Genomic DNA, 26,571 nt, shown 5'->3' with positions numbered 1-26,571 from the left:
TCCCATTTTTAGAAACTAGTAGACCAAAATAAGTTTTACGCAGAATTTTTAATTTTTTAACTGTAGGACCCACTGTTTTGAAATTGCTTTTCATAATCTAGGCAAGCACTTGTAGCCACCAATCCTTCTTCAGGAAATTGAGATAGTATTGCCGTTTTTAGATTATATAAATCATACTTTTGTTTTACAGGGAAAGGTACACAGTTATGGGCCTCAACTATAATTGACTGACTCTCTTTTATCCCTATAATACAGTACCCAAAAACAAAATTTGGATAAAAAGCAGCTTAAAATTTAGATCCTGAGGAACTCTTAGCTTTTTAATAAATAAAGTAAATAGGGTTTGGGTGAAAATATCTGCAAAGCCAGGCACAGTAGTGCATGCATGTAATCCCAGCAGCCTGGAGGGGCAGAGATAGAAGGATTGTGAGTTCAAAGCCAGCCTTAGCAACCTAGCGGGCCCTAAGCAGCTCAGCCAGACCCTTTATAAATAAAATTTTGTTTAACAAAAAAAAGGAGGGGGCCTGGGATGTGGTTCAATGGTTAATTCCCCCTGGGTTCAATCCCCAGTACCAAAAAACAGAAAGAAAGAAAAGAAAATATCTACAAAATTCTCCCAAAGCATTCATGAGTATATAACTTACACAATAGAAACCACTAATATAAAGAGAACCTGGTTTGCTATCATAAAGTGATCTGGAGTTTTGCCAATTAAAAGAAAAAAATCATGGCTTGCTTTTATCATCCAATAAAATTTTATATGGAAGTTCTCCAATTTTATATAATAAGAATAAGGTTAAATAGAGATAGCTAGTACAGTAGCATAGTATCAAGGTAAGTGGTATGCAAAAAAAACTGTTTTAAAATTCATTTAAAAATATTAGTTCAGAGTACTTTTAGAGTCAGGATATTTGGAGAAAGATACATACGTTCTGTTTTCAGGTACTTTATTTTCTTCTTATTAAACCACAGGCAAGGATGAAAATTGGCTCAGTGGTGGAGCACTTATCTAACACAGGATGGGGAGGAGCCCTTGGTTCCATCCACCCCCCCACCCCAAAACAAAAGCTACTTAGATGGTTCGTTATCTTAAGGAAGTTTTTTGGTTTTGTTTCGAGTTACCTTTTTCTTTTCTTGAAAACATTTCCAAGTAAATAGCTAAAGTACCTCTGTTTTTCATGAAGCCAAGGATTGCGCCAAATTCCTTATTTCTGACATATCTAAATGATTGTTATTTGACTTAGTGAGCATTATTATATGTCCCTGACCAAAAGTTGATTAGTGTGGATGTATTGAAGTAATTTCTGATGGCTTCCAATTATTATTATTTTTTTTTATCCAGAAGTATCCAGGAGGGTTGAAAACACAATTGGTAGTTTAAATTGTTTACATGGTATTTTCTGTCTATAGTTCATTGTTGCCTTTGGTTTTTGTTTCCTTGTTTGTTCATGAAGAGATACATGTTGGAATCTATTTGTATAAACAGTTTTCTGCCTACATCTGTCCCTCTTTCTAGAATCCTGGAAGCCTTCTGATACTGAGGGCAAGAAGCAGTATGACAGGGAGTTTCTGCTGGACTTCCAGTTCATGCCAGCCTGTATACAGAAACCAGAGGGCCTGCCACCCATCAGTGATGTGGTTCTTGACAAGGTAAGCTGCATTCTCTGAGAAAGGTAGGTCTTTGGGTGGAGCTGGTTTTAACTATCGGTGTAAATATGTGAAGATGTGAAGTATAAGCAATTTTTAAGAACTATAATACCACAGAGCATTTGAGTAAAAATATATAATGTATAAGAATTAGAATTTCCCAAAGCATTGTTGGATTTTAGGTTAGAGGCATGTTGAAATCGACATTTGAGTGGTGATTTTTTAAAAATTCATTAATTTGTCTGCTTATTATGGCTGTTTCCTAGTAATGTGGTAAAAATTTTGTGGTTGTTGGGGGAAACATATGACTAAATTGACACAGAACTCTTTCCCCACTGTTCTAAAATTTTCTTATGTAATTCTAGCCTCACTGAGGACAGGTCAGAAACCTAGAAAGCTACTTGGAAGAGTAAACTTAAGATGGGAATCAATATAGTTCAAATAAGGGGTATCTCAATTTTTTTCTTAGTGATTTAAGCCTCCAGTCCTGTTGGGATAGGTAGGCATCCTTCCTGATTTTCTGTATGAATCATGGACTTAATGGATGCAAACAAAAATTATTACTGTCAGTGTTTGTTGTTTAGATTAAAAGGAGTAAAATGGGGTGCTTAAGTAATTTCATAAAAATCAAAGATGAACCAGTGCTGCTAAAGAAGTTGGAAGGTTTGGGGTGGGTTTTTTTTTTTTTTTTTTTTTTGGTTTGTTTGTGTGTTTATTTTCATTTTGTGGTATTGAGGATCAAACTTAAGGCCACAAGCATGCTAGGCATGTGCTCTACCATTGAACTGTAACCCCAGCCTCTGAACTATGCTTGAAGAGGAACTTTTATCCCTCATAAAAATATTAATTTTCTTATGGATTGAGATACCTGCCCTTTATGCAGATATCCAGCATCTGCTTATACTGACCTTATTTATATTATTTTCCTTTTCCACAGTAATAGGTCTTCCTATATCTGTGTCTGTATCTAAGTGTCCTCTCTTAGGTACCTGTGTGAGGATAGTTGAACAATTAGTGGTACATTCAGAGGCTTCGTCATTATTTCAGAGTGCAGGTGTTGTATTCAGTTTCATCATGCTCTTAGAAAATATTTTTGCCTATCTCATTACCTTATTTTTCTCTTGCTTTAGCCATTCATTAAATGATTTTTCACCGAGCTACTTAGTTTTGCTGACTCCAAACTCATGTTATATGCTTAATCAAAGTCAAATATCTCAGTTTAACAAGGCAGACAAAATGAAATTTTTTAAATGGATTTCACATGAAACATTTCTCCTTTGAGACTTGTCTACTCTCTGTATGTGAATTACTAATCTTAAAATGACAGCATCAAAACCAAAATGAACAATAGCAAGATATCTAATAGGCCATGCTCTGACACCCTGGTGAATATCTTCTAAAACAAATTTCAAAATTTGGACATATTTCAGAAGATCTCAAAATACCTTGCTTGTTTTATATCCTTCTGTGGTTCTCTGCCATTAACTGATTGTGTGTAGCGTTAATCAGTCCCAGGACACAAGAACACTATGTTTGCCCTGTGGCTCTGGAGCTAGCCCAGAAGAAGCTGCCATGGGTCAGGTTGACAACTTTTTAGTCAAAGGTTTTTGTTAATTCTTTAGCACTGAATGCTCTGAAACCTGTTGTAAGCTTTGTTTTTCCATCATGCAGATCAACCAACCCAAATTGCCAATGCGAACTCTGGATCCTAGGATTTTACCACGGGGACCAGATTTTACTCCAGCCTTTGCAGATTTTGGAAGGCAGCCACCTGGTGGAAGAGGTGTGCCTGTAAGTGTAAGTTCCCTATAGTCAAAATTAGTTAGAAAAACTTTCATAGATTCCATAACATCTTGTCTAATGGCAAGACAGAGTGGCTGATTATTAGTAGCTGATTCCTGTAATAGAGGTGAAGACAGTCCTCTCCATACAAATATTAAAGCAAATAAATACACTTGAATCATTTTTACTTGAAAGAAACTGGTCTGCATTAATTTGATCTTGATTTTCTTTTTGTGTTTGTTTCTTCATGTTTATTCCATTGAATTGACTTGCAAATATTTTTAAAAGTAGACCAACCTTTGATAGCATTCCTATTTTGTTTTCAGGTATCCTGGTATACTGCAGATCTCTGATGACATTCAGTAATGTTCATCTCTTTGTCTTTGTTTCTACAGATTTGCAAAGTGCAGAGCAGGCACGGATTGCCAATTCTGGAACAGAGCAAAGCCCCAAGTTGCACTCCACTGGCGATTGCACACCCACCCCTGAAGAGCCTGCCTCTAGGGGTGCGCTGAATCATTTTTCTTTTTTAAATGATAGCCTATGGTGTTATAATATTTTTCATTTTGCTTTTCTTATTTACTTTAGGTTGTGTAGTCAAAATGTAAACAAATAACATCTATAAAAGACTAGTATTGGTAAACTGCAGATTGCCATTGCACCCCCAGTGGCAGGCTCTTCAGCGGTGGAAGTGGCATCACCAATGGACTTATGCTGGGGCGCTGCACTGTGCAGGATTCGGCAGACACTGCCTACTCCATGCTTTGTAGATTTGCAGAAAGCATGGGGGAAAGTTGCCAAGGACATGACTGTGTCATTTCCCCTAAACTAGAATAGCATAGGGTGCACTTAATCCAAAATCTGAATTAACTCAGGGTTTCATGTGTATTTTGAAGAGTTCTCTTTTAAGAGAACTTTATTCTGTGCTTATATAAACATGTTTACATAAGGTGACACTTTATTTCCTCATCACCTTTTTATTTCTGTAATGGCAACTTTTTTTTAATTGGTTGTTCAAAACATTACAAAGCTCTTGATATATCATATTTCATACATTTGATTCAAGTTGGTTATGAACTCCCATTTTTAACCCGTATACATTTTGCAGAATCACATCAGTTATACATCCACGTTTTTACATATTGCCATACTAGTGACTGTTGTATTCTGCTATCTTTCCTATCCTCTACTATCCCCCCTCCCCTCCTCTCCCATCTTCTCTCTCTATCCCATATACTGTAATTCATTTCTCTCCCTTGATTTTTTTTCCCTTTCCCCTCACATCCTCTTATATGTAATTTTGTATAACAATGAGGGTCTCCTTCCATTTCCATACAATTTCCCTTCTCTTTCCCTTTCCTTCCCACCTCTCATCCCTGTTTAATGTTAATCTTTTTCTCATGCTCTTCCTCCCTGCTCTGTTTTTAGTTGCTCTCCTTATATCAAAGAACACATTTGGCATTTGTTTTTTAGGGATTGGCTAGCTTCACTTAGCATAATCTGCTCTAATGCCATCCATTCCCCTGCAGATTCCATGATTTTGTCATTTTTTAGTGCTGAGTAGTACTGCCTTGTGTGTAAATGCTCCACTTATCTATTGAAGGGCATCTAAGTTGGTTCCACAGTCTAGCTATTGTGAATTGTGCTGCTATGAACATCGATGTAGCAGTATCCCTATAGTACGCTCTTTTAAGGTCTTCAGGGAATAGGCTGAGAAGGGCAATAGCTGAGTCAAATGGTGGTTCCTTTCCCAGGAATCTCTATACTGCTTTCCAAATTGGCCGCACCAATTTGCAGTCCCATCAACAATGTACAAGTGTACCCTTTTCCCCACATCCTCTCCAGCACTTGTTGTTGTTTGATGGCTGCCAATCTTACTGGAGTGAGATGGTATCTGAGGGTGGTTTTGATTTGCATTTCTCTGGTGAGCATTTTTTCATGTACTTGTTGATTGATTGTATATCCTCCTCTGAGAAGTATCTATTCAGGTCCTTGGCCCATTTGTTGATTGGGTTATTTGTTTTCTTATTCCTTAATTTTTTGAGTTCTTTGTATACTCTGGATATTAGGGCTCTATCTGAAGTGTGAGGAGTAAAGATTTGTTCCCAGGATATAGGCTCCCTATTTACCTCTCTTATTGTTTCTCTTGCTGAGAAAAAACTTTTTAGTTTGAGTAAGTCCCATTTGTTGGTTTTTGTTTAAATCTTGTGCTATGGGTGTCCTATTAAGGAATTTGGAGCCCGACCCCACAATATGTAGATCGGAGCCAACTTTTTCTTCTATCAGACGCAGAGTCTCTGATTTGATGTCAAGCTCCTTGATCCATTTTGAGTTAACTTTTGTGCATGGTGAGAGAAAGGGATTCAGTTTCATTTTGTTGCATATGGATTTCCAGTTTTCCCAGCACCATTTGTTGAAGATGCTATCCTTCCTCCATTGCATGCTTTTAGCCCTTTTATCGAATATAAGATAGTTGTAATTTTGTGGATTGGTTTCTGTGTCCTCTATTCTGTACCATGCTGTTTTTGTTACTATTGCTCTGTAGTACAGTTTGAAATCTGGTATCGCTATACCTCCTGATTCACACTTCCTGCTTAGAATTGCTTTTGCTATTCTGGGTCTTTTATTTTTCCATATGAATTTCATGATTGCTTTATCTATTTCTACAAGAAATGCCCTTGGGATTTTGATTGGCATTGCATTGAACCTATAGAGAACTTTTGGTAATATTGCCATTTTGATGATGTTAGTTCTGCCTATCCATGAACAGGGTATATTTTCCCATCTTCTAAGATCTTCTATTTCTCTCTTTAGGTTTCTGTAGTTTTCATTGTATAAATCTTTCACCTCTTTTGTTAGGTTGATTCCCAAGTATTTTATTTTATTTTTTTGAGGATATCGTGAATGGGGTGGTTTTCCTCATTTCCAGTTCAGAAGATTTGTCGTTGATATACAGGAATGACTTTGATTTATGCGTGTTGATTTTATATCCTGTGTAATGGCAACTTTTAAAACCTGCTTCAGAATAAGACTGCAGCATGTGAAAACAAATGTTACTTTGTATATATTTATTTATTTGCCTGAAGCTAAATACTTATTCAAGGTACTTTATAGCATGATGGAGGTGCTACAGAAAATTTCCCTGATCTGGAACATATTGTTTATTGAGCACCATCTCAAAGACCTCCATGTGTGTGAAAATCTGTTCACACACAGGTTCAAGGTGTTACCTTTATCTATTTTTTATAAATATTAATTTTTTTTTTACAGCTTGAATTTCCTCACCAAAATGTCTTAGAAAGCAGCTTTCTAGAAACTCTTTTATAACCTTTTTCCCCAGCACTATTTCCCTTCTTGATAATTTCAAATTATATTTGCATTACCTTTTATTCTGGTTTTGGTTTATAACATTGTTTTGCTAACATTTGAAATAATGTTCATGCCATTTTTCTTATTCTCTAGATTATAGCATCTGTGGTTACTTAAAATTGCTTTGTTCATGCCACTCTCAGAAGGTATGAATTACCGTGTCTCCTCTTCCAGTGTATATTGGCACTTATCATTACTAGGGTGCTTTTCATTGTTTTTCTAGTAATTAGTTATAGCAAAATGGAAATATCAAAAGAGTTTAATAAGCTGTATATTTTAAAATATAGACTATAAGTACAAAATTAATTTTAAAACCATGTCACACTGTGTATTTGACCACTCATTCTTATTCCTACATATGTCAGACGAGTTATTCTGATGCATTCAAAGTAATGTGACTGAGAATAAGATATTATCTAGAATTTCTAATGTCTCCCCAAAGATCATTATTATTTAACTAGTTTTCTATAAGTAGTTTCATTACATGTCAAAAGCTAGTTTTTATGGGAAATTTGGATCTGTCAGGGTGGTATTGATAATACAAACATTAATACAGTAGTTACACTTCTAGCCTTTACTGTAGCTAACAGACATTCTTCGCTTAATTTGTTCAGCTCTCCTTGGTGTGTTAATATAGTTCTAGATGTTCACATCATAGGACATAAATGTCTTAACATATAAAGGAGCAAAAAAATAATGCTCTTTGGGGAAAAATAAATAAAATAAACAGCAGCTCAGCTCTTTGTAGTTTCTGGTTCTATACCTCTGTCATTTTCACCAGGTGTCCAAATTGGCTTATGATTAATTACCATCCTAGCATATTAAAATCTGTTAGATATGCTCCATAGTATGGCTTAAGTATCTATAACTTGTATTATAAACATTTTTGCAATAGACTTACTTGTTACAAAAGAGTTTTAATGTACAGTAATTGTTTTAAAAATATTATACAAATGTGCAGATTCATACAAATTTTTATAAGTATTCCTTGATGGACAGTAAAGTGCATATCTGTTGGAAATACCCAGAAGGATCATCTCTGTAGGTTTTGTTAATCAAATTGTTTGGCAGTTTTGATGTTAATTTAATAGTACTCTGTTTATAGATATCAGAGAAAGTGCTCCAAAAGAATTGTCTTAAGAGCAACTATGGACCTTGTTTAATAAATTGCCATTTGTAATCAGTTTAAGTACCCTTGAGATTAACTGATCTGTTATAAAAATCCTAGGAGTCAAGAAGTTCCTGTATTCATATAATCTCTCTATAAAGGAACACCTGGTTACCTGTCTTTGAAAATAGAGCAAATGATTCTGTTTTCTTTGATTATTCAAGTAAGCAGAGGATTTTTTAGTTATAATCTCTAAAAGACATAGAAGCAATGAATATTAAATTCTAAAATAGATTTGTATATTTCTTATTTAATACATTTTTTTAAATTTAAAATTAGTAAAAAAAAATTAAACTTGTAGCTCACCTAGGGAAAAAAAAAAAAAAAAAAACAACTCTGACTTTAAATTAGAAAACCCCAAATTTGGACACTTTAGGTCCCAGTTTTGTGTGTGTGTATGTGTATGTGTGTGTGTGTGTGTGTGTTTGGTAATAAGTCATTCACCATGTGGTGCTTCTTTTGAAAAATAAATAAATAAATTTATAAATATAAATATATAAATTTATAAATATAAATATATAAAATCTATAAATCTGATGACTTGTATTGTTTTTTTCTCATTCAAAAAAGAGACATAAGGGCTGGGGTTATGGCTCAAAAGAAACAAATATTTAAGTCCACTTGTCACTTTTTTAAAGACAACCCTTTTGATTCTTACTGATGATTGATGATGATATCTTGTATAGTTTTGAGGGGTTGTTTTTGCGGTACTGGGGGTATCAAACGCAGGGCCTTGTGCATTTTAAATAAGCATTCAACTATATCCTACCTGTCCTTGCACAGTTTTAAGGTCCTTTTACATACTTTGTATCCTATAATCCTCAGAATAAACTTTTATCAGTAAAACAGACCTTGTATTTATGAGAAAACTTAAAATTCAGCAGATAAGAAACTTGCCAACAGTAATTTTGCTCATAAGTAGGAGATTTGTATTCATGAGTCTGGTTCTTCTGTCTCCTGATTCCAGATGTTGGTATTCCAAACAGTGACATTGTTTCCACACTGAAAACGTGAAAGAGTTGGAGATTGATTAATTGTACATATTAAGGATTTTAAAACATAGTAAATGTTTTTAAATATTTGAAGGTTCAAAATATATACATAAATATTTGTGAACCCTGTTTATCTTATATTTGTACAGCAATACAAATATCATTTTTAAATTTATCATGGGAACTTGCATGGAACTTTATCTTGGACCAACAACTTGCCAGTTAGCCTTTCAAGTCTATCTTTTCTTTGAAGCATTATTATTATTTATTAATATTTCTCACTTCTGTATTTCCCACTTGTAAACCATACATATTTATCTTGGGACAGGTAAAGGAATAAAGCATAAATAATCTCTGTCACTTTGCATATTAAAAGGTTGACTTTCATTGGCATTTGCTGTAATTTTAGGAAATGTGCACACAATGACTCTTAGCATGCTTTTGAATTAATTTCCTTTCATTACACAGACACATTTGTATACCCACACATATTTATGTGCAACTATGAAAATTAAATGTGTTAAATTGTTTGCCTGAGCTGTGTCATCCTAGCATTGAAAGAGATTGAAAGTCAACGTATTCGAGTATAACCTGGATTATAAGAACCAGACAGTACTTGGTTTACTGCAATTTTCTTTAAAAAATTGTTTGATCTGGACTACCAAATCAAAGTTGCAGTTAAAAATAAAAGTTCTTGTGGAGGTACAATTAGGTTTAGCAGCTGTTACCTGTTTGTATTTTTTAGTTTTTACCGTCTTTCTGAAATATCATTTCTGATACCTCTGTGTTTAACTGATCTATTTTTTTAATGTTCACTAAAATGTATTAGATCATATTATCATTACTATGTTCTTAACTGGATATATTTGACAAGATTGGTATGAATTCCCCAGAAGTTCTAACTTTTGATCCTGATGTATCTCTGATGTTACTATTTGTAATTAGTATAAGAGAATAATTTTGAGAGTGAGTGGTGTGTAAAGGATTTTATCAATTTAAACCTCATACCAAACTATCTTTTTATATAAAGTATATTAATGAAGTCTATACTTAATTTGAAAAGGGCAACATTGGGTCATTAAGTAAGATATGATACTGGTCTGTGCCTTATATGAAGATTATTTTCCTTTCCAATGTCAATATTTGTTCAGCATTTAAAATAATGTATCAGAAACAATAAAGGTCATCATCATACAACAACATGTCTGAGAGGTAACAGGGCTTAGGATCAACCCAATGTTTTATTTATTTCTTTGTTTTGTGTACTTGGGGATTTAACCCAGTATCAGTTTTCTACTAATCTAAATAACCCGCCCTTCTTTTAAAAACAGAGTCTTTAGTGAGACATGAGCTTGAGCTGCATTGATTAAGGCCTCATTAAATTCCTGAGTCTGGCCTCAAAATTGTGATCCTCATCTCTTAGCCTCCCAAACCACTGGGATTACAGGCATGTGCCACTATACCAGGCCCAATGTTTAATCTTGCAGATTGATTTCCAAACATTTAAGGGAACTATGGTTATAGATATTTTAACATTCAGAAACGTAACTTTTAACTTACCCTGTTAAATCCTATAATAACAATACTTAATATGGTGACTGCTGCAACATGTCAACCTATATTGGTGTTTACAGGAAGAGTATGGTGGTAACCTAGGAGGAACAGGGAGCTAACTAATAGAGAAAGACATTTTTTCAAGGAGTAATTTAGTTTGACTCTCATTGATTATAAGAAGGGCTTATTTTGGTATTCCTGACCCAGCAAATTTAGAGCCATTCAGTATGGTCTGCTTTAGGGATATGTGAGAATACATACCTCAGTGATATAGAGAATTTTAGTGATGAAGTTGAATGTGTTTGTATTTTACCCTAAAAATGTAAAACCCAGTTTTTAAAGCAAATTTATGACTAATAACGTCTTACCTGTAAATTTTTTGCAATTATGGAAAGTGGTCAGTCCTGTTTCATAACTTTGTAGATGTTCAGCTAGAGATAGTCTTTTCCACTGGGAACAACTCTTTTTGTTTGTTAGTTTTGCCACTGGGGACTGGGGACACTTCATACCCAGCCCTTTATTATATTATTACATTTTTTAATTTGAGACAGGGTTTCCCTAAATTACTTACAGTCTTCTTGCTGCAGCCTCCTGAGTTGCTGGAATTACAGGCGTGCGCCACCACGCCTGACTAAAAGCACCATAACTTTTTCCTCTCATTTAGGACTTCAGAATCAAAAAAAATTATAGAAGTAGAGAACATTATATAAGTTCATGGTATTCTGGGGTTACAGCACATCTAACTTGAGGGCCTAATCTTGTATCTCGAAGTATATGGTGTGAACATCAGGCTTGAATTGAACAGCAAAACAGATACAGTAAATTGTTAAGTACTCTGAATAGATATAATATTCTTGTCCTAGTTGTTGAACGTTGGGCCACGGAGATCTCAACCTGGACAGAGAAGGGAGCCCAGAAAGATCATCACCGTTTCTGTAAAAGAAGATGTGCACTTAAAAAAGGCAGAGAATGCCTGGAAGCCCAGCCAGAAACGAGATAGCCATGCTGAGGATCCTGAAAACATCAAAACCCAGGTGAGAACAGGAGCAGATCCTGACATTGTTCTAGAGTTAAATCATAACATTTTAATTTTTCTCAATGTTCTTTTGCCTTATTAGTATGTAGAAATATCAGTTTAAGACTTTTTATACTTCTTGTAAAAACATTATTCTAAAAGCTATCATGGATTCTATTTTGTCTTGAAATTACCATTTCTGTGTTTTTTCAAAACAGTTATGTCTGGAAGGATCATATATGAAAGGCTTCTATCATTCAGGCTTACATTAATGTTTTCTTTTCTTTAAAATACATCTTTATATTCTCTATGTTAAAGCCCCTTTATCCTGTGCTAATCTTATCTAATTAGTACATTGCTCTAGTCAGTTGTTAGGCCTTCTTTTTTTCATACCAGGGATTGAACCCTGGGGCACTTAAACCACTGAGCCACATCCCAGCCCTTTTTTATATTTTGAGCCAAGGTCTTGCTAAGTTATGTAAGGCCTTCCTAAGTTTCTAATGCTGCCTTTGTACTTGTGATTCTCCTGCATCAGCCACCCCAATTGCTAGGATTACATGTGTGCACCTCTGAGGCCTTCATTTCTAAGAAACTAAAATTTGGAGTTTTTTGAGATAAAATGAAATTTTCTGTATCTTTTTGTTTATATTCTGCTCTCAGACCTCCTTAGAGTAAATTGAATGAATTCCTTTTTTAATCCACAAAATATTAATTTTTGCGTATCAAGTTATATAAAACTGTAATTCCCATTTTGTGGTACATTACCTAGGTAACATCTGCTGTCTCCTTTGGATGTTCTTGTTTCTAGGCATTCACACTAGAATCTCTCACAGATCACATATTAATTTTTCAGTCTTAATTTTTTTTTTAACATCTTTTATTTATTTATTCATTCATTCATTCATTCATTCATTCATTCATTCATTTATTTATTTATTTATTTATTTATTTATTTAACCATTAGCAGTTTTAGTGTAGCAGTTGAAAGATCCAGCTCTGGAGACAATCCTGATTCTGTTAGGCAAGTTCTTAATCTCAACTACAAAGTGAAGATAGAAATAATATCTATCTCGTAGGACCAGTGTGAAGATGAACTGAGATTATATGAAGCATTTGGCATGGTTACCAGAGCCTAATCATGTGCCTAGTATTTTGATGTCCTTGGACATGTCTTTGATTTAGCACCAGCAAAGAACTTCATACAGATAGCAGATAATTATTGAACATTTGTTAAATGTTTTAAACCAACAACAAATGTTGTTTATACAAAGCAAAGACAAACATGATTTGATCCAGCAAAAAGCCAAGCTGTCCAACCTTGTTGGCTGTTTGCCTTTGTTCATCCCTTCAATGATGTCACAAAATTTGTCAGAAATCTCTAATTATGTCCTCCTTCACATTCACTGAAATCAAGTCCTTTATTTTCTGTCTCATCTGAACACACCTCAACCTTTAAAAAAAAACAAAAAAAAAAACTTCTATACTCCTTTTCTATAGTCCTTTCTTCGTTCCTCCTGAGAAATGCTTAACAATAATGGAGACCTAAGTATCTTCTTAAGACAGTTAAAAATTCCTACTGGATCTTCATTATTGTTTTGTTTTAATAGGTAAGACCCTTGTGTATTGGTGCCTTATGTCATTAGATTATTACTAAACCTGTGAAGAATAAACAGATATTGTCCCTTTTTTCCATGTGGAAATGGTATCTTCAGGAAATAAGTTTCCTATAGTGCTATGGTTATGGGGCAGTCCAGTTCTTGTGACTTGTAATCTGCTTGTCTTTACTCTGTAGCTGACCCCCTCCCATTCAGAATTCTTATCTCAGAAACAGAATAATTATATTAACATAAATGCCATTAATTTAGTCTTTTCTGCATAGGTGTACCCCATGTTGCCTATTGTTCTTGATATTCTTTTCATTTTGTTAAATGAAAAGAAATAATATCAATATGTTATCAAGAAATAATATCAATATAATAGGTTTTCTTTTTGCATATACCATCAGAAAACTCTGTCTCTCTTTTATCCCTTCCACTCTACACATTATCTTCCTTCTTGGTGAACCGTCATGTCCCCACGGCACTTCCAGGAAATCTCCACCTGAGATTTGTCTGCACCATGCTGCTGTACTGCTTTGGTGCTGGTGCTGCTGGGTTCCTTTGCTTCATCTCTCTGTTCTTTGTGATGCCTAGATCTAGTTCTGTTGCCTGATTCACTTGCCTGAAATACTGATTTGACTTTTTCTCTTCATCTGAGCTTTCTGATTGATTGATTGATTGATTGATTGATAGATAGATAGATAGATACATATATACATACATACATACATACTAGGGCTTGAGCTCAGGGGTGCTCTACCACTAATCTGTATCTCCAACACTTTTATTTATATTTTTATTTTGAGACAGGATCTCTCTAAGTTGCCATGGCTGTTCTGAAACTTAGGATCCTCCTTTATCAGTCTCCCAGGCTGCTGGGATTATAGGTATTGCCATACCTAGCTTTATCTGTGTTTTATAAAGTAGCACTGAAGAGTCATTTTCTCTCACTTCTAATGAACACTACTCTGATATTTCCAGTTTGTTCTCTCTGTCCCCAAAATAAGAGTTTTCAGTATTAATTCCTTCCTAAGCTGGGCATGGTGGCACACGAATGTAATCTCAGAGACTCAGGAGGCTAAGGCAGGAGGAACACAATTTCAAGGCCAGCTTGGCAGATTTTAATGAGACTCTGTCTCAGAAACGGATGAGATTGTGGCTTAGTGGTGGATGGCCTCTGGGTTTAGTCTCTGGTACCACTCACAAAAAAACCCCACAAACTTCTCTGGCATTTGATTGTATATGCTCATTGTGTTTATGGTAAGGATTTTAAGTGTAGAGGGATTAAGAGAGAGAGAGAGAGAGAGAGAGAAAGAGAGAGAGGGAGGGAGGGGGAGAGAGAGAGAAGCAGGGAGGGAGGGAGGGAGGCCGGCCTTCCTAGGGCTAGGGAGTGGTAAATGTTTGCAACCCCCAGTATCAAAATCAAACAAACAAGGAATAATCCCTTCCTAAAACATTTTCCTCTTTCTCAAATATTTTCTCCCTTTTCTTTTCACTTAGCCAGCTTTTTCCTTTCTTCATAATCTAGCCCAGTTCTCCTTTCCTTTTGAGGTCATTTCTTGACTAGTGCAGTGCCTGTGACCTACAATACTCCATTTTCTGGTGTTGCTTTATCGCTTTGTAAATATCTTACCTGTTCAGCTAGGTTTTGATACAGTAACTATGCCTTATATGTCATTTGTACCTAATGTCGAATTTTGTAGACATGAAGTAGAGAATTACAAATGAATGAGGATTTTCAATAAATACTTATTTCCTATTTATTGTCCTTTTTTTCTATGCTTATTATTTTCTGAAAGTAGAAATAGTTGATGCTCTTTTACTAATATAAAGGTGAGTTTAACATTTCAAACCTGAAAGAAGATATTATCTTGGTTGACTTAAGCCTTTTTTCTTTGTCTCTCTTTTTTGGGGGGAGGGGCGAGGGTACTGGTGATTGACCCTTTACCACTGATCTACATCCCCTCCCTTTTCTTTGAGACACTAAAGTCACTAATTTGCTGAGATTGGCCTCAAACTTTAATCCTCCTCCTCAGCTTCCCAAATCACTGGTATGACAGGTGTGTGCCACTGTGCCCAACTTTTTTTTTTTCTTTTTAAAAATCAAAACTGCCTTATTGCTGAAAATTTTGCCAATGTAATTTTTTAAAATTTTTGTTTGATTTATTATCTCCTGCCTAGAGAAAATGTTAGCATTTTCTACACAAATTCTAAATATCCTTGTAGTCAAGTATTTTTTAAAAAATAAAATTTTATAAGATTTTGTGTTATTATATCATAGTTTCTTGCATACTTACAACTTTTTTTGTCGACATAATTAAATGAAAGAAACATTTCTTTTTTATATACATTTCTATTATTGTTGGCAAATACCAACACTGACTGCCACCTCAATCAAGATATAAAACATTTTCATTAGACCTCAGTATTACCTTGTACTTACCCTTTTTCCTCATGCTCATGTCTGGTAATCAGTAATCTATTCTGTCCCTGTAATGTTTCTTTGAATCATTTTAACCATGGCTTCCTATACTTAGCATATGTATTTTATATTCACCCATATCATTACACATGTCATGAACTGTTTTTGTGGATGTTTTCTTTTAATTGTCCAGTAGTGTTAGTTTGTTTATTCATTTACAGGGTAAACAGTTGCCAACTTTTGGCAGTGACCACTAAGTTTGCCATAAATCTTTACATGCAGGATTTGTGTGAACATAAATTAGTTACTTTGGATGAGTTCTTCGCTGTGGGATTGGTGAATATATATTTAACCTTATTGTAAAATGCCAGTAAAGTTAAATGTTTTCCAGACTGGTTTTAAGTTTGGTGTTTCTGCTGGCAAAGAATGAGAGTCTCAGTTGTTTTTCATTTTCCCCACCATATGCTGTTTCCTACTTTTTAAAGTTTAAGTCGTTCTAATGGATATTCTGTCCGTGTATCATTGTAACTTTAATGACTTTGAACATCTTTTCATGCACTTTTTTGCAATTGCTACATCTTCTCTGGTAAAGTTTCTGTTTATATATTTTGCCCTTTTTCATTGAGTGATATATTTTCTTACTGTTGACTTTTCATAGTTCTTTACATATTCTGAGTTCTCTACATATTTACAGATTTTCTATGATATTCTGTTCTTTATGTTCTTATTTTATAACAGTGTTTTTCACAGAAAGCAGCTTTTTATTTTGATGATATATAGTTTATTAATTTTTACATTTGTGGATTGTGCTTTTGCATGCCATTTCTAGGGAAATCTTTGCACGACACTAGAATACAAAGCTTTTTTCCTATGTTGTCTTCTAGAAGTTAATAATTTTTATATTTAGTTCTGTGATCCACTTTTACTTGAGTTTTGTAAAAGGTACAAGATATAGATCAATGTTCATCTTTATTTTGAATGTCCCGTCATTCTGTCACAATTTGTTGACTAGACTGTCTTCACCATTGAATTCCCTTTGCATCTTTGTTGCAAATCTGTTCATCATATATTTGAGACTGTTTGTCTATTCTCCATTCTATTCTTTTGAGCTATGCGTCTATCCTTTGGCCAGTACCACAGTTTTTATTTAGTCCTATATATAATTAATATTGAAATCAGATTATATGAGTTCTCCATTTTTTCCCCCCAAAACATTGCTCAGGCTTTTCTCTTTGGGTCTCTTTCATCAGTGATTTATTGTTTTTGCCATACAGCTCCTGTGAATATTTTATTAGATTTTTATCAAGCTTTTTTGTTGTTGTTTTTGATTTTGATGTTATAGTAAATGGCACTTCAACAGATTTTTATTTATTTGCACTTGTCAGTGTACCCTGTAATTGCTAGACTGACTTATTATAGTAGCTCATTTTGTAGATTGTTTATCATTTTTCTACATACACAGTTACATCATCTTTAAAGTATTTCTTCCTTTCTAATTTGTACACTTTATTTCTTTTTCTTTGTCTTATTGCACTAATTAGCACCTCCAGTATGATGTTGAATAGGAATGGTAAGGACAGATATTTTTGCTTTGTCCCCAATCTTAGCAGAAAGGTCTGAATCTTTTACCATTAAATAGGGTTTTAGATTCCCTTTTTCTAGCTGAGGCAAGTTTTTTTCATTCCTAATTTGATGAGTGTTTCTAAAATATCATTTTAAAAGACTCTTGCCTAGTATTTCATAACATAATTTATATTACACTGTAATTTAGAAAAAATCCTATAGTTAACACATTGAAGTTATTTTCTACAAAGGATTATGATAGAAATTATTGTATCTAAAATCTTTTTACCTATCCCTAAGGGCACATCCACAGTTTCATAACTTTTGATACATATTGTCACATGGGCGTTGGAAATGTCCCCAAAAGGGCTGTTGACTAATAGAGTGTGCTCTTGAGATGCACAAGGCCCTGGGTTCAATCCCCACCACCAAAAAGAAGAAAATAGACAATATTCTTGCCAACAAAGTTTAAATGTATTTAGTTCCTAGAGTTCTCATCATCAGTTAAAAAAAAAAAAGTTGGATAATTTTTTTATAAATTGCTAAAATAAATTTTTTTAATAAATTATATTTTTAAAATCCTTCCAGAATACATCTTATTGTCATAGTTAGGGTAATGTTCTTTTCTTCTTTGTGATTCTTTAGGAACTTTTTAGAAAAGTTCGAAGTATCTTAAATAAATTGACACCACAGATGTTCAACCAGCTGATGAAGCAAGTGTCAGGACTAACTGTTGACACAGAGGAGCGGCTAAAAGGAGTCATTGACCTGGTCTTTGAGAAGGCTATTGATGAACCCAGTTTCTCTGTGGCTTACGCAAACATGTGTCGATGTCTAGTAACGGTAAGAAGAAAGGAAGGAGTAAAACCAGAAATCTCCGAGAGGTATATTCTCCCCTCACTACACATTCTTCCCAGAAATCTTAATGGGGCAATGTAAAGGGGAGAATATATTTTTAGCACTTATTAATATAATATCCTTATTGGATAAAAGAAACCAACCTTATTAAAATATATCCACAGGGAGGGGATGTGGAGAGCAGGGTGAAGTGGGCATGAAGTAGTCCTGTCAGCATAAGGGAGATGGAGCTGCTGTGGCAGGGCCCTTGCCTGGCCTGTGAGCCCCTGGGCTCAATCTCCACTGCCTCAAAAAATAAATTAGTAATGTGAAATTATTGTGTAGGAATCAAGTTTCCTGGGACATCATGTTATATAATATTAAAGCAACATTTTACTGAATTTGAAATTAAGTAACTTTTTAGTTTTAATTATAGCTTTTATGAAAACAAAAGGATGATTTTCTTATGGTTAAAAGGTTTAAAACTGATAATTTCATCTTTTAGAAACTGTTAGGTTTATCTTTACATCATCCATAGCTCTTATTTCTCCACATCCTGTCCAAACTAGGAAAACAGGATGGGAGATCAGTTTCTGATTGGTGTTCATTGTACTCCAGGTATTCTGCAATCATACAATGCCACATTCCACCTGTGTTTTCTCTTTTACTGTTACCAAGGTACTTGTATCAGAAATGCATGTCCTTTAACATTCGGGATTTTTCTTAATTATCACAACTTATTATCATCATACCTTGCTTCTTAGAAACAAGCTGTGAAAATGCAAAAGTCTGTTGTTCTACCAATATTTTTGAGTATCTATGTCAAAGGTAGGTAAATCTGTTTGGATTTGGAAAAAGTAACATCTTCTATCTTTAAGGAAGTTCAAAATACATAATTGGAAAAAAAAACAGTATTTTTGAGGGGAAAAAAAAACATGTTTGTGATGTTACAGTTTGTTGAGTGTGATTGAATAATTTAGACAAAATATAAATTAGACAAAAACAAAATCATTGTGTTAGTAAAAAGATAAACTTGTATGAAGCAAATAATGTGTTGGTCCTGAGGTGGTGTGGATAGGGGAATAGGTAAAGAGAAGAAAGAATGTGTTCCAGGAAGGTGCCTGTCTGAAGCAGTAAGCATTTAATGATGGTTACAGTCCTAACTTTGAATTCTCACACTTCTAAGTTTAAAATATAAACTTTAAAAGTAAATTTCAAATTCCTACTCTGCCACTTGCAAACTTTTTAACCTTACTTAATATTCTTGGTTTCAGTCCCTAACCCCAAAATAAATAAAGGGGAATAGTTAATCATCTCTTTAAGCCTCAGATTTTAATCCCTAAAATAAGATTGATTCATACAATTTATGGTATTGCCAGGATAAAGAAAGTAAATGAGTTAATTATTTAATGCTAGAATGAACTAAAATATTCAATGAACTAGATCAGTAGTCTCAATTGGGGCCTCCCTCCACCCCCCAATTGCTGGGAATTAAAGCTCTCTACCATTCAAGAGTACATTTTTTTTTTTTTTTAATATTTATTTTTTAGTTCTTGGCGGACACAATATCTTTGTTGGTATGTGGTGCTTAGGATCGAACCCGGGCCGCACGCATGCCAGGCGAGCGCGCTACCGCTTGAGCCACATCCCCAGCCCTCAAGAGTACATTTTTAAGAAAGACTTTTTCAATTTATAAAGCAAAGTGATGTAATGGATTTGGCTTTCCAAAATTGCTTTGTAAATAGGACATGTATGCACCTGTATACATATGCACAGGGACACAATATACACAGGTGCCTCCTCCATCAAAGCCTACCTAGGTAAAATACCACGTAAGGCTTACAAATAGCAATGGTATGTCATGCCTGTGTGTATGTCTCTGCCTTTGCTTGTTCAATTACAAATGACTGAAGATGCCTGCAAAATCCCTCTTTACAAACAGCAAAGCATGTAACTAGAATTTAGCACCTAAATATTTTAGGAGGAAAACACTTCAAATATGAGGCAAATGGAGAAAAGTGGTCAAGAGAAATTTCCTATATCTAAATATGTACATAAATATAATTTTTAATTGGATAATTGCAACGTTAAATTGCTGTGCTTTGGGCTGGGGATGTGGCTCAAGCGGTGGCGCGCTCGCCTGGCATGCGTGCGACCCGGGTTCGATCCTCAACACCACATACAAACAAAGATGTTGTGTCCGCCGAAAACTAAAAAATAAATATTAAAAATTCTCTCTCTCTCTCTCCCTCTCTCTCCCCCCCCCTTAAAAAATAAAATAAAATTGCTATGCTTTTGTTTCAACCATAATTGAAATGGAAGTTTCCATCTCAGAACCCCTCTAGAATATTGGCTCCCAAGGACAAAGGCTTTTTTCTTTTGTGTTCACTGCTTAATTCCCCTTGCCTAGGATACTTCCTGGCATAAAATAAACCCTTGGACTGTGTTGTGAGTGAGTGGGTGAGTGATTGAAATGAAAGAAAACCAACTGGAAGAAGTTTCTTTGATGCTAGTGACTACTTTCATTGCTTTCTATCTCTGTTATGGTAGACATGCTACCTCAGCTACAAAGAATTCTTTGTTACGTGAGATCCAAAACTTGTAGTGTTGTTACATTAAGTGCTTAAAGGCAAATCATGTGAAAAGTGACAAAATAGACTGAGAAGGCAATTGAGATAGTAAAACCTCAAACATATTTAAAGCCCTGAGGGGTCTAGGGGTTCAGCTCAGCAGTAGAGTGAACTTACCTAGCATGCACAAGGCCCTGAGTTCCAGCCCTACCACCAAAAGGAAGAAGAAAAGAAAAACAGAGGTAAAGAGAGAAGGCAAGCCCGCCAACCAGCTTGCAATTACAGACATGAAAAGCCAGCCTTAGCAAAGTATGTTGCCAGAGCAGTAGGAGGGTTAGTGATATGTGGCTGACCCAAATGAAGGTCACAAATGTGTTGAAGGAAAGATTGATCAGAAATGACTTACCTTTTCTTAACTGACCCCGCTTTTGAATTGTGTGTGCATCACTTACCACTGTCTCTTTGAGTATATCTTTTTTTTTTTTAAGTTGTCAATGGACCTTTATTTTATTTATTGATATGTGGTGCTGAGAATCGAACCCAGTGCCTCATACTTGCTAGGCAAGCACTCGGCCACTGAGTCACAACCCCAGCCCCTTCTGAGTACATCTAATGAAGAGATATATATATATATATATATATATATATATATATTTTAATATTTATTTTTTAGTTATTGGCGGACACAACATCTTTGTTTATATGTGGTGCTGAGGATCGAACCCGGGCTGCACGCATGCCAGGCAAGCGCACTACCGCTTGAGCCACATCCCCAGCCCATGAAGATATATTTTGATGTCTATGTTCACAATATGAGTAGTCTGATATGTATTTGGCAGGTGACTTACTAAGATCAGAAAATAGCCACTGATACATAGTATATTACCATGGATTCCTGTCATATTTGAACAGTGACCTTATTGTTGTTCACATTTTAAAAGAGTAAAACGTACTTTAGAAATCAGTTTTAGGATTAGCACATAGTGTTATTTGTTTACATTATACTGGTTGTTCCAAATACTTTACCTCAGACTAGCATATACTTATGCAGAAAAATTGTCAGTGGACCTTGGGTTACCATTAGCATCTATATGTTCTGAGAGAGCAGTGAAAATAATATGCTAACCAAGGTCAAAGCCTGAACCTCCATTTTCTTTTTGACTATTATAATTATTGCACAAATGATAGCCTTTGATGATTCTGTTAGTTTGATCCTTTTGGGGATAAGGATTGTCTGGCCTCAACACTGACAAATATGTTAGTAGTACAAATTCTGCTGGTACCTTTGGAAGGTGACTAGGTTAGATGAGGTCACAGAGTTAGAGCACTTTTAGTTATAGGTTAGTGCTGTTGTAACAGGAAGAGATACCGAAGCTGCTTCTCCTTTGTATGTGAAGATACAGGAAGAAGTCAACTGTTCAGGCCAGGAAATGGGTCCTCAGCTTATCTGCCAGCATCTTGATTTCTGACTTCTCAGCCTCCAGAATTGTGAGAAATAAATATCTATTGTTTAAGCCACCAGTCTGTGTTATTTTTTATAGCAGCTCAAGTATATTAAAGCAAATAGTCTTCATGTTTTTCCCCAGCTAGCCAATTTCAGTGGGTTTCTGATCAGCCAGTATCCAGCAAATAATACATTTTGACTTAATGTCATAGTTCTGTTGAATTTATCTTCTCTTAATGATCCCAGATTTTTTTTTTTTTACCATGAATCACTATTCTCAGAGGATATGTTCTCATTGATCCATTTCCATTTTTGCACAGCCTAGTCAACTATCCCCAGAGGACAATAAGATTATGTTCCAAAGAAGTCTTTTTAGGGAGCTGTGTAGATAGTCGTTGATTTAGTAGGGGTGTGTGTGTGTGTGTGTGTGTGTGTGTGTGTGTGTGTGTGTGTGTTTTTCCCCCAAACATGTACTGTTCTCCTGTTTATTTGGTTTTTGTACTTCTGTGTGAATGTGTCTAAATTGCTTATGCATAATCACGTATTTTTTAATGTCCTATACCAATGAAATTTCCCTTGACCATCATTTGGGGATAGCAGATGGTTCAATTCTCTTGCTTTTCATTCTTCTCTTCTTATTGCTTAGTGAGCTAGCTATTGCTTATGTTCTTTCTTGTTAGCTCTGTTATTATAAAATAGATGACTCTTAATTTTTATTTATACGTATGTCAAATACAGATTCAGGTGTTTAAATACAGTTTTATTAGTTGTTGATTCAGCCTTGACTATATGGCAGCCACTACTGTTTGCTTTACCTAGACTATCTATTTAATCTTCTCAACAGCCCTAAGAGATAGATGTTATCATCCCCATTTATGAATGAAACAGATTAATTGAAGCTAAAAAATCTGACCAAAGTCACATAACATTGCTAGAATGACAACTGTCTCCAAATCTCCTTTTTCAACAGCTATTTTTAGAACATCTTGGAAATGAAGGGACTGAGTCTTAATGAATTAAGTTATTGAAGTACACACAGTTGATTTTATAGAGCAGAGATTTAGACCCTGATTTTGTTGACTCAGAATTCATAGTCTTTCAGTTTTAATGTTCTAAACACTTGTTGTAGCTTACTTAACTGACTTATTAATTAAAGTGTTTCCACAAAATCTGTTTTATTGTATGCTCAAAGCTGTTCTCCCTGTTGGACACAGGTACTATACTTCCTTTGTTTTTGATATTGAAACTGAAAGTTGGATTAAAAGAATTGCCTTTGTGTATATAGCAAGTGAGCAGATCTTTTGATTCTTAAACTAAGTCTTTCAACATAGCTTCCCTACTCCTAAGGGGTTAAAAGAATTGATGAGAGATCATTCTTTACCATGAATCTAAAACACAACTCCCATGACTTCCTTGCCTCATTTGATTTCTGTTTCTGTCACCCAAATCATCACAAGTTATATTTATTTCATTTTTTTTTTTTTGACTGATTGAGGGGCATTAACTCTGGTCCCTCTCACCATATGGTGTGACATGGGTTTTCTTTTTGCCCACGTTTCTCCCACTTTCTGCACAGTAACTCCATAATGCAGAAAGCATCATTCGGGTTGATAGATTATGCCCCAGAGCATTTTTATCTGTCAGTTATATACTTAATTTACTTGATGTTAGTGAATATGACAAGAAGATGGAGAGGTCATTATTTTTTTTTTAACTTGAGTTCCTAAATAGCAGTAAATTGGATATAAGTAAATTTTTAGAACCGTTAGTTTGTTCTAGAACCTAAGTCACGTTGGTACTCTATTATATACCAGTCTGTTTATGGATATACTTTATGATACATCCCATTTTCTTTGGCATTTCTTAGTATTATCATGTATTTTCGGTCTTGTATTTTAGAAGATGAAGTCCACTTTGGCTTTTGCTTTGGAAAACTGTTTCTTTTGTATGGCATTTCTCAAAGGTTGATGAACTCCTCAGCCTGCTTATGGGACTATGGAGTAAGCCTATGAAATGAACTATACTTGCTTGTATTTCTTTGGCTTAAATTTTATATTAGCTTTACTGTAGTTGTCTAAAAAACTTATTTGCTCATGTTCCCCTCTTTCTAAGTTAATGTTTCCTATTGAAAGAGGAACCTGGTGCCTCAGTTGATTAGAACTAGATATATTAAATAATCTTCCATTTGCAATAGGGAAGGAACATCAGTCCGGCACAGCTACACCGTAGCATCGTGCCCTCCATTCTCAAGAAGTTCTCTAACTATTTAGCTTCAATCAGCTATCCAAGTCCATTCTGTTTGAAAATATTAACTATTTTGTGAATAGAAATAGAGTGTCTCTTCTTTTTCACCATTTTCTCCCATTAAAACCTGGAGTAAAGAGCAAGTATTCATTTTAGAATTTAGGGATCCACTTTGTGATTCTAGAAAAGCCATTTTGCCAGGTTATACAACAGCTATTCAAAATTGTGCTGGGGAAGTCATATGTAAAATAAAATATTATACTCAGAATTATTGCTATAATATGATTCATATATATGTGGTGGGCAGGGGGGGTGCATTCTTGGGATGGGGCCTTGTGCATGCAAGGCATGCACTCTACCAACTGAGCTATATCTCTAGCCCTGCTACATTTTTTTTTCTTGAGACAGGGTTTTATTAAGTTGTCCAGGCTAGCCTCAAACTTGTGGTCCTCCTGTCTCAGGTTCCCAAGTACCATTATTACAGTCATGCCGCTATATCTGGCTTTCTTTGTATTCTTAACATATTCATAAGACCATCGCTGTGTTTAGCTACAAGTAACCTTGAGAATATGAGCTATGTGGTTACTAGAAACCAGTTATTATTGGATGTGGTACATCTTACCTCCAAATGGCCCATTTCTCCTCTGGGTCTTTGTATATGTCAAAAGAATATTTCTAATGAAATATTCTTTGTTAGGCTAATTTTGGAGAAATAGTATATTCTTTTGGCACAAAAGAAGTGACTAGTTAACATACTACTGATGATCAGGGTGAGTGCTAGAATTATTATTAGGACATTTCTCCTGAGAAAAGATATTTTAGAAGTCCCCAAATGTCTTGTCTTCTACTTCTTCCTAATGATCTCTAGGAAGTTCTCTCCTCTGGCCTTGAAATTCTCCCCTATCTTATGTCATTTTTATTTCTTTAAACCAAAATGCTTACAATGGTAATTTAAAGAATTAAAATTATAACCCTTCAGAGTTAGAAGTCTAAATAAGTGCAGGGTTGTAACTAATAATATGACAAGAATCCTAAGTCAGCTGGAAGCATGGACATAAAAGATATGTTACATTTGTGTGAGAATCCGTATATTAACACTGAATCATGAAATGCCTGAAATTTAAGTTGTATAGGGTTATAGCATGCTTACCTGTAGTTCAGTCAGCATTGTTTTGCACAATAAAGAAAACAGGTGTTTTTTATGCCTTTAATCTTGCTCTTTTGCGTTTTCCTATCTGGATACAGCTGAAAGTACCCATGGCAGACAAGCCTGGCAACACAGTAAATTTCCGGAAGCTGCTACTAAACCGCTGCCAGAAGGAGTTTGAAAAGGATAAAGCAGACGATGATGTCTTTGAGAAGAAGCAGAAAGAACTGGAAGCTGCCAGTGCTGTAAGTGATTTCACAGAAAAACAATGCTGTTTGCTTTGAGTATTGTCAAATAGAATTTTCTCCTTTTCTCTTTGAGAAGAGGCCTATAGACTTTTCTTTTCTTGCAGAGGTGCCGTACTGATATTTAGGAGAATGCTTCATTCCTTTTAGTGTGAAGTATTAAAACAACTCAACCCTCAAAGCCAGTTTTAATATTCATTCTAAGCCTGGACTTCAGAGAAGGTCACTGAGTTCTAGAAATCTGAATTGGATGCAAACTTTTGGGGATGTTCTGTTTTCTGAGGAGTAGGTCTGTAGTTATATCATTTTCAAGGGCATCTCACCCCCAGAAAGAGTAAGGCCCACAGACCTTGATGTCTCTTGGTGGGACAGTGTTCATCTTCAAGATGCTATTATTCTTTCTGGTACAACAGCCAGAAGAGAAGACGAGGCTTCATGATGAACTAGAAGAAGCCAAGGACAAAGCCCGACGGAGATCTATTGGTAACATCAAATTTATTGGAGAACTGTTTAAACTCAAAATGCTCACCGAAGCCATCATGCATGACTGTGTGGTGAAACTGCTGAAGAACCATGATGAAGAATCCCTGGAGTGCCTGTGCCGCCTACTCACCACTATCGGCAAAGACCTAGACTTTGAGAAAGCGAAGGTAAAAATCCAGAAACTCAGAAGCCTTTAGCAGGCAGTCTTTGTTGGTTGCAAAAAACTTAAGCTGTCAACAGAAGTGTTGCATTTTACTCCAACAATCTACTCCATTTGTTTTTCTTATTTTGTTCCACTCATTGTCATTGATTAAATGACAGTGCTCTTTACCACATTTGCATTAAAATTAGAGGTAAGGAGCATCCAGTTTGTAGAATATTCATGTATTTGTCCCTTGTTCTTTTTTCTCTACTTCATGACCATTTTATAGTTCAGTTGTTTGTATGGCAAAAATCAACTGTGTATACTTCAAAAGTTAATTCATTGAGAC

General features: G+C 35.1%; 1 protein-coding gene across 31 annotated transcripts in view; it reads left to right on the top strand.

Annotated features, from left to right (window-relative positions):
• Positions 1-26,571, top strand: part of Eif4g3 (eukaryotic translation initiation factor 4 gamma 3) — a 283,893-nt gene that overhangs the window by 217,982 nt on the left and 39,340 nt on the right. For 14 of the 31 annotated variants that reach the window (XM_078025501.1, XM_078025499.1, XM_078025498.1 and 11 more), the window contains 7 exons: positions 1,517-1,650; positions 3,319-3,444; positions 3,825-3,935; positions 11,376-11,546; positions 17,756-17,953; positions 25,451-25,597; positions 26,011-26,247. In XM_078025501.1, coding sequence (XP_077881627.1) covers positions 1,517-1,650; positions 3,319-3,444; positions 3,825-3,935; positions 11,376-11,546; positions 17,756-17,953; positions 25,451-25,597; positions 26,011-26,247 — 1,124 coding nt within the window. The remainder of the gene's footprint in view (positions 1-1,516; positions 1,651-3,318; positions 3,445-3,824; positions 3,936-11,375; positions 11,547-17,755; positions 17,954-25,450; positions 25,598-26,010; positions 26,248-26,571) is intronic. The other 17 variants (XM_078025508.1, XM_078025507.1, XM_078025505.1 and 14 more) reach the window with 4 other exon arrangements.

The sequence above is a fragment of the Ictidomys tridecemlineatus genome, chromosome 11 (assembly GCF_052094955.1).
Source record: "Ictidomys tridecemlineatus isolate mIctTri1 chromosome 11, mIctTri1.hap1, whole genome shotgun sequence".
Taxonomy (NCBI): Eukaryota; Metazoa; Chordata; class Mammalia; order Rodentia; family Sciuridae; genus Ictidomys; species Ictidomys tridecemlineatus.
Note: the sequence above shows the minus strand (reverse complement) of the source record. Positions and strands in the feature narration are given on the sequence as shown.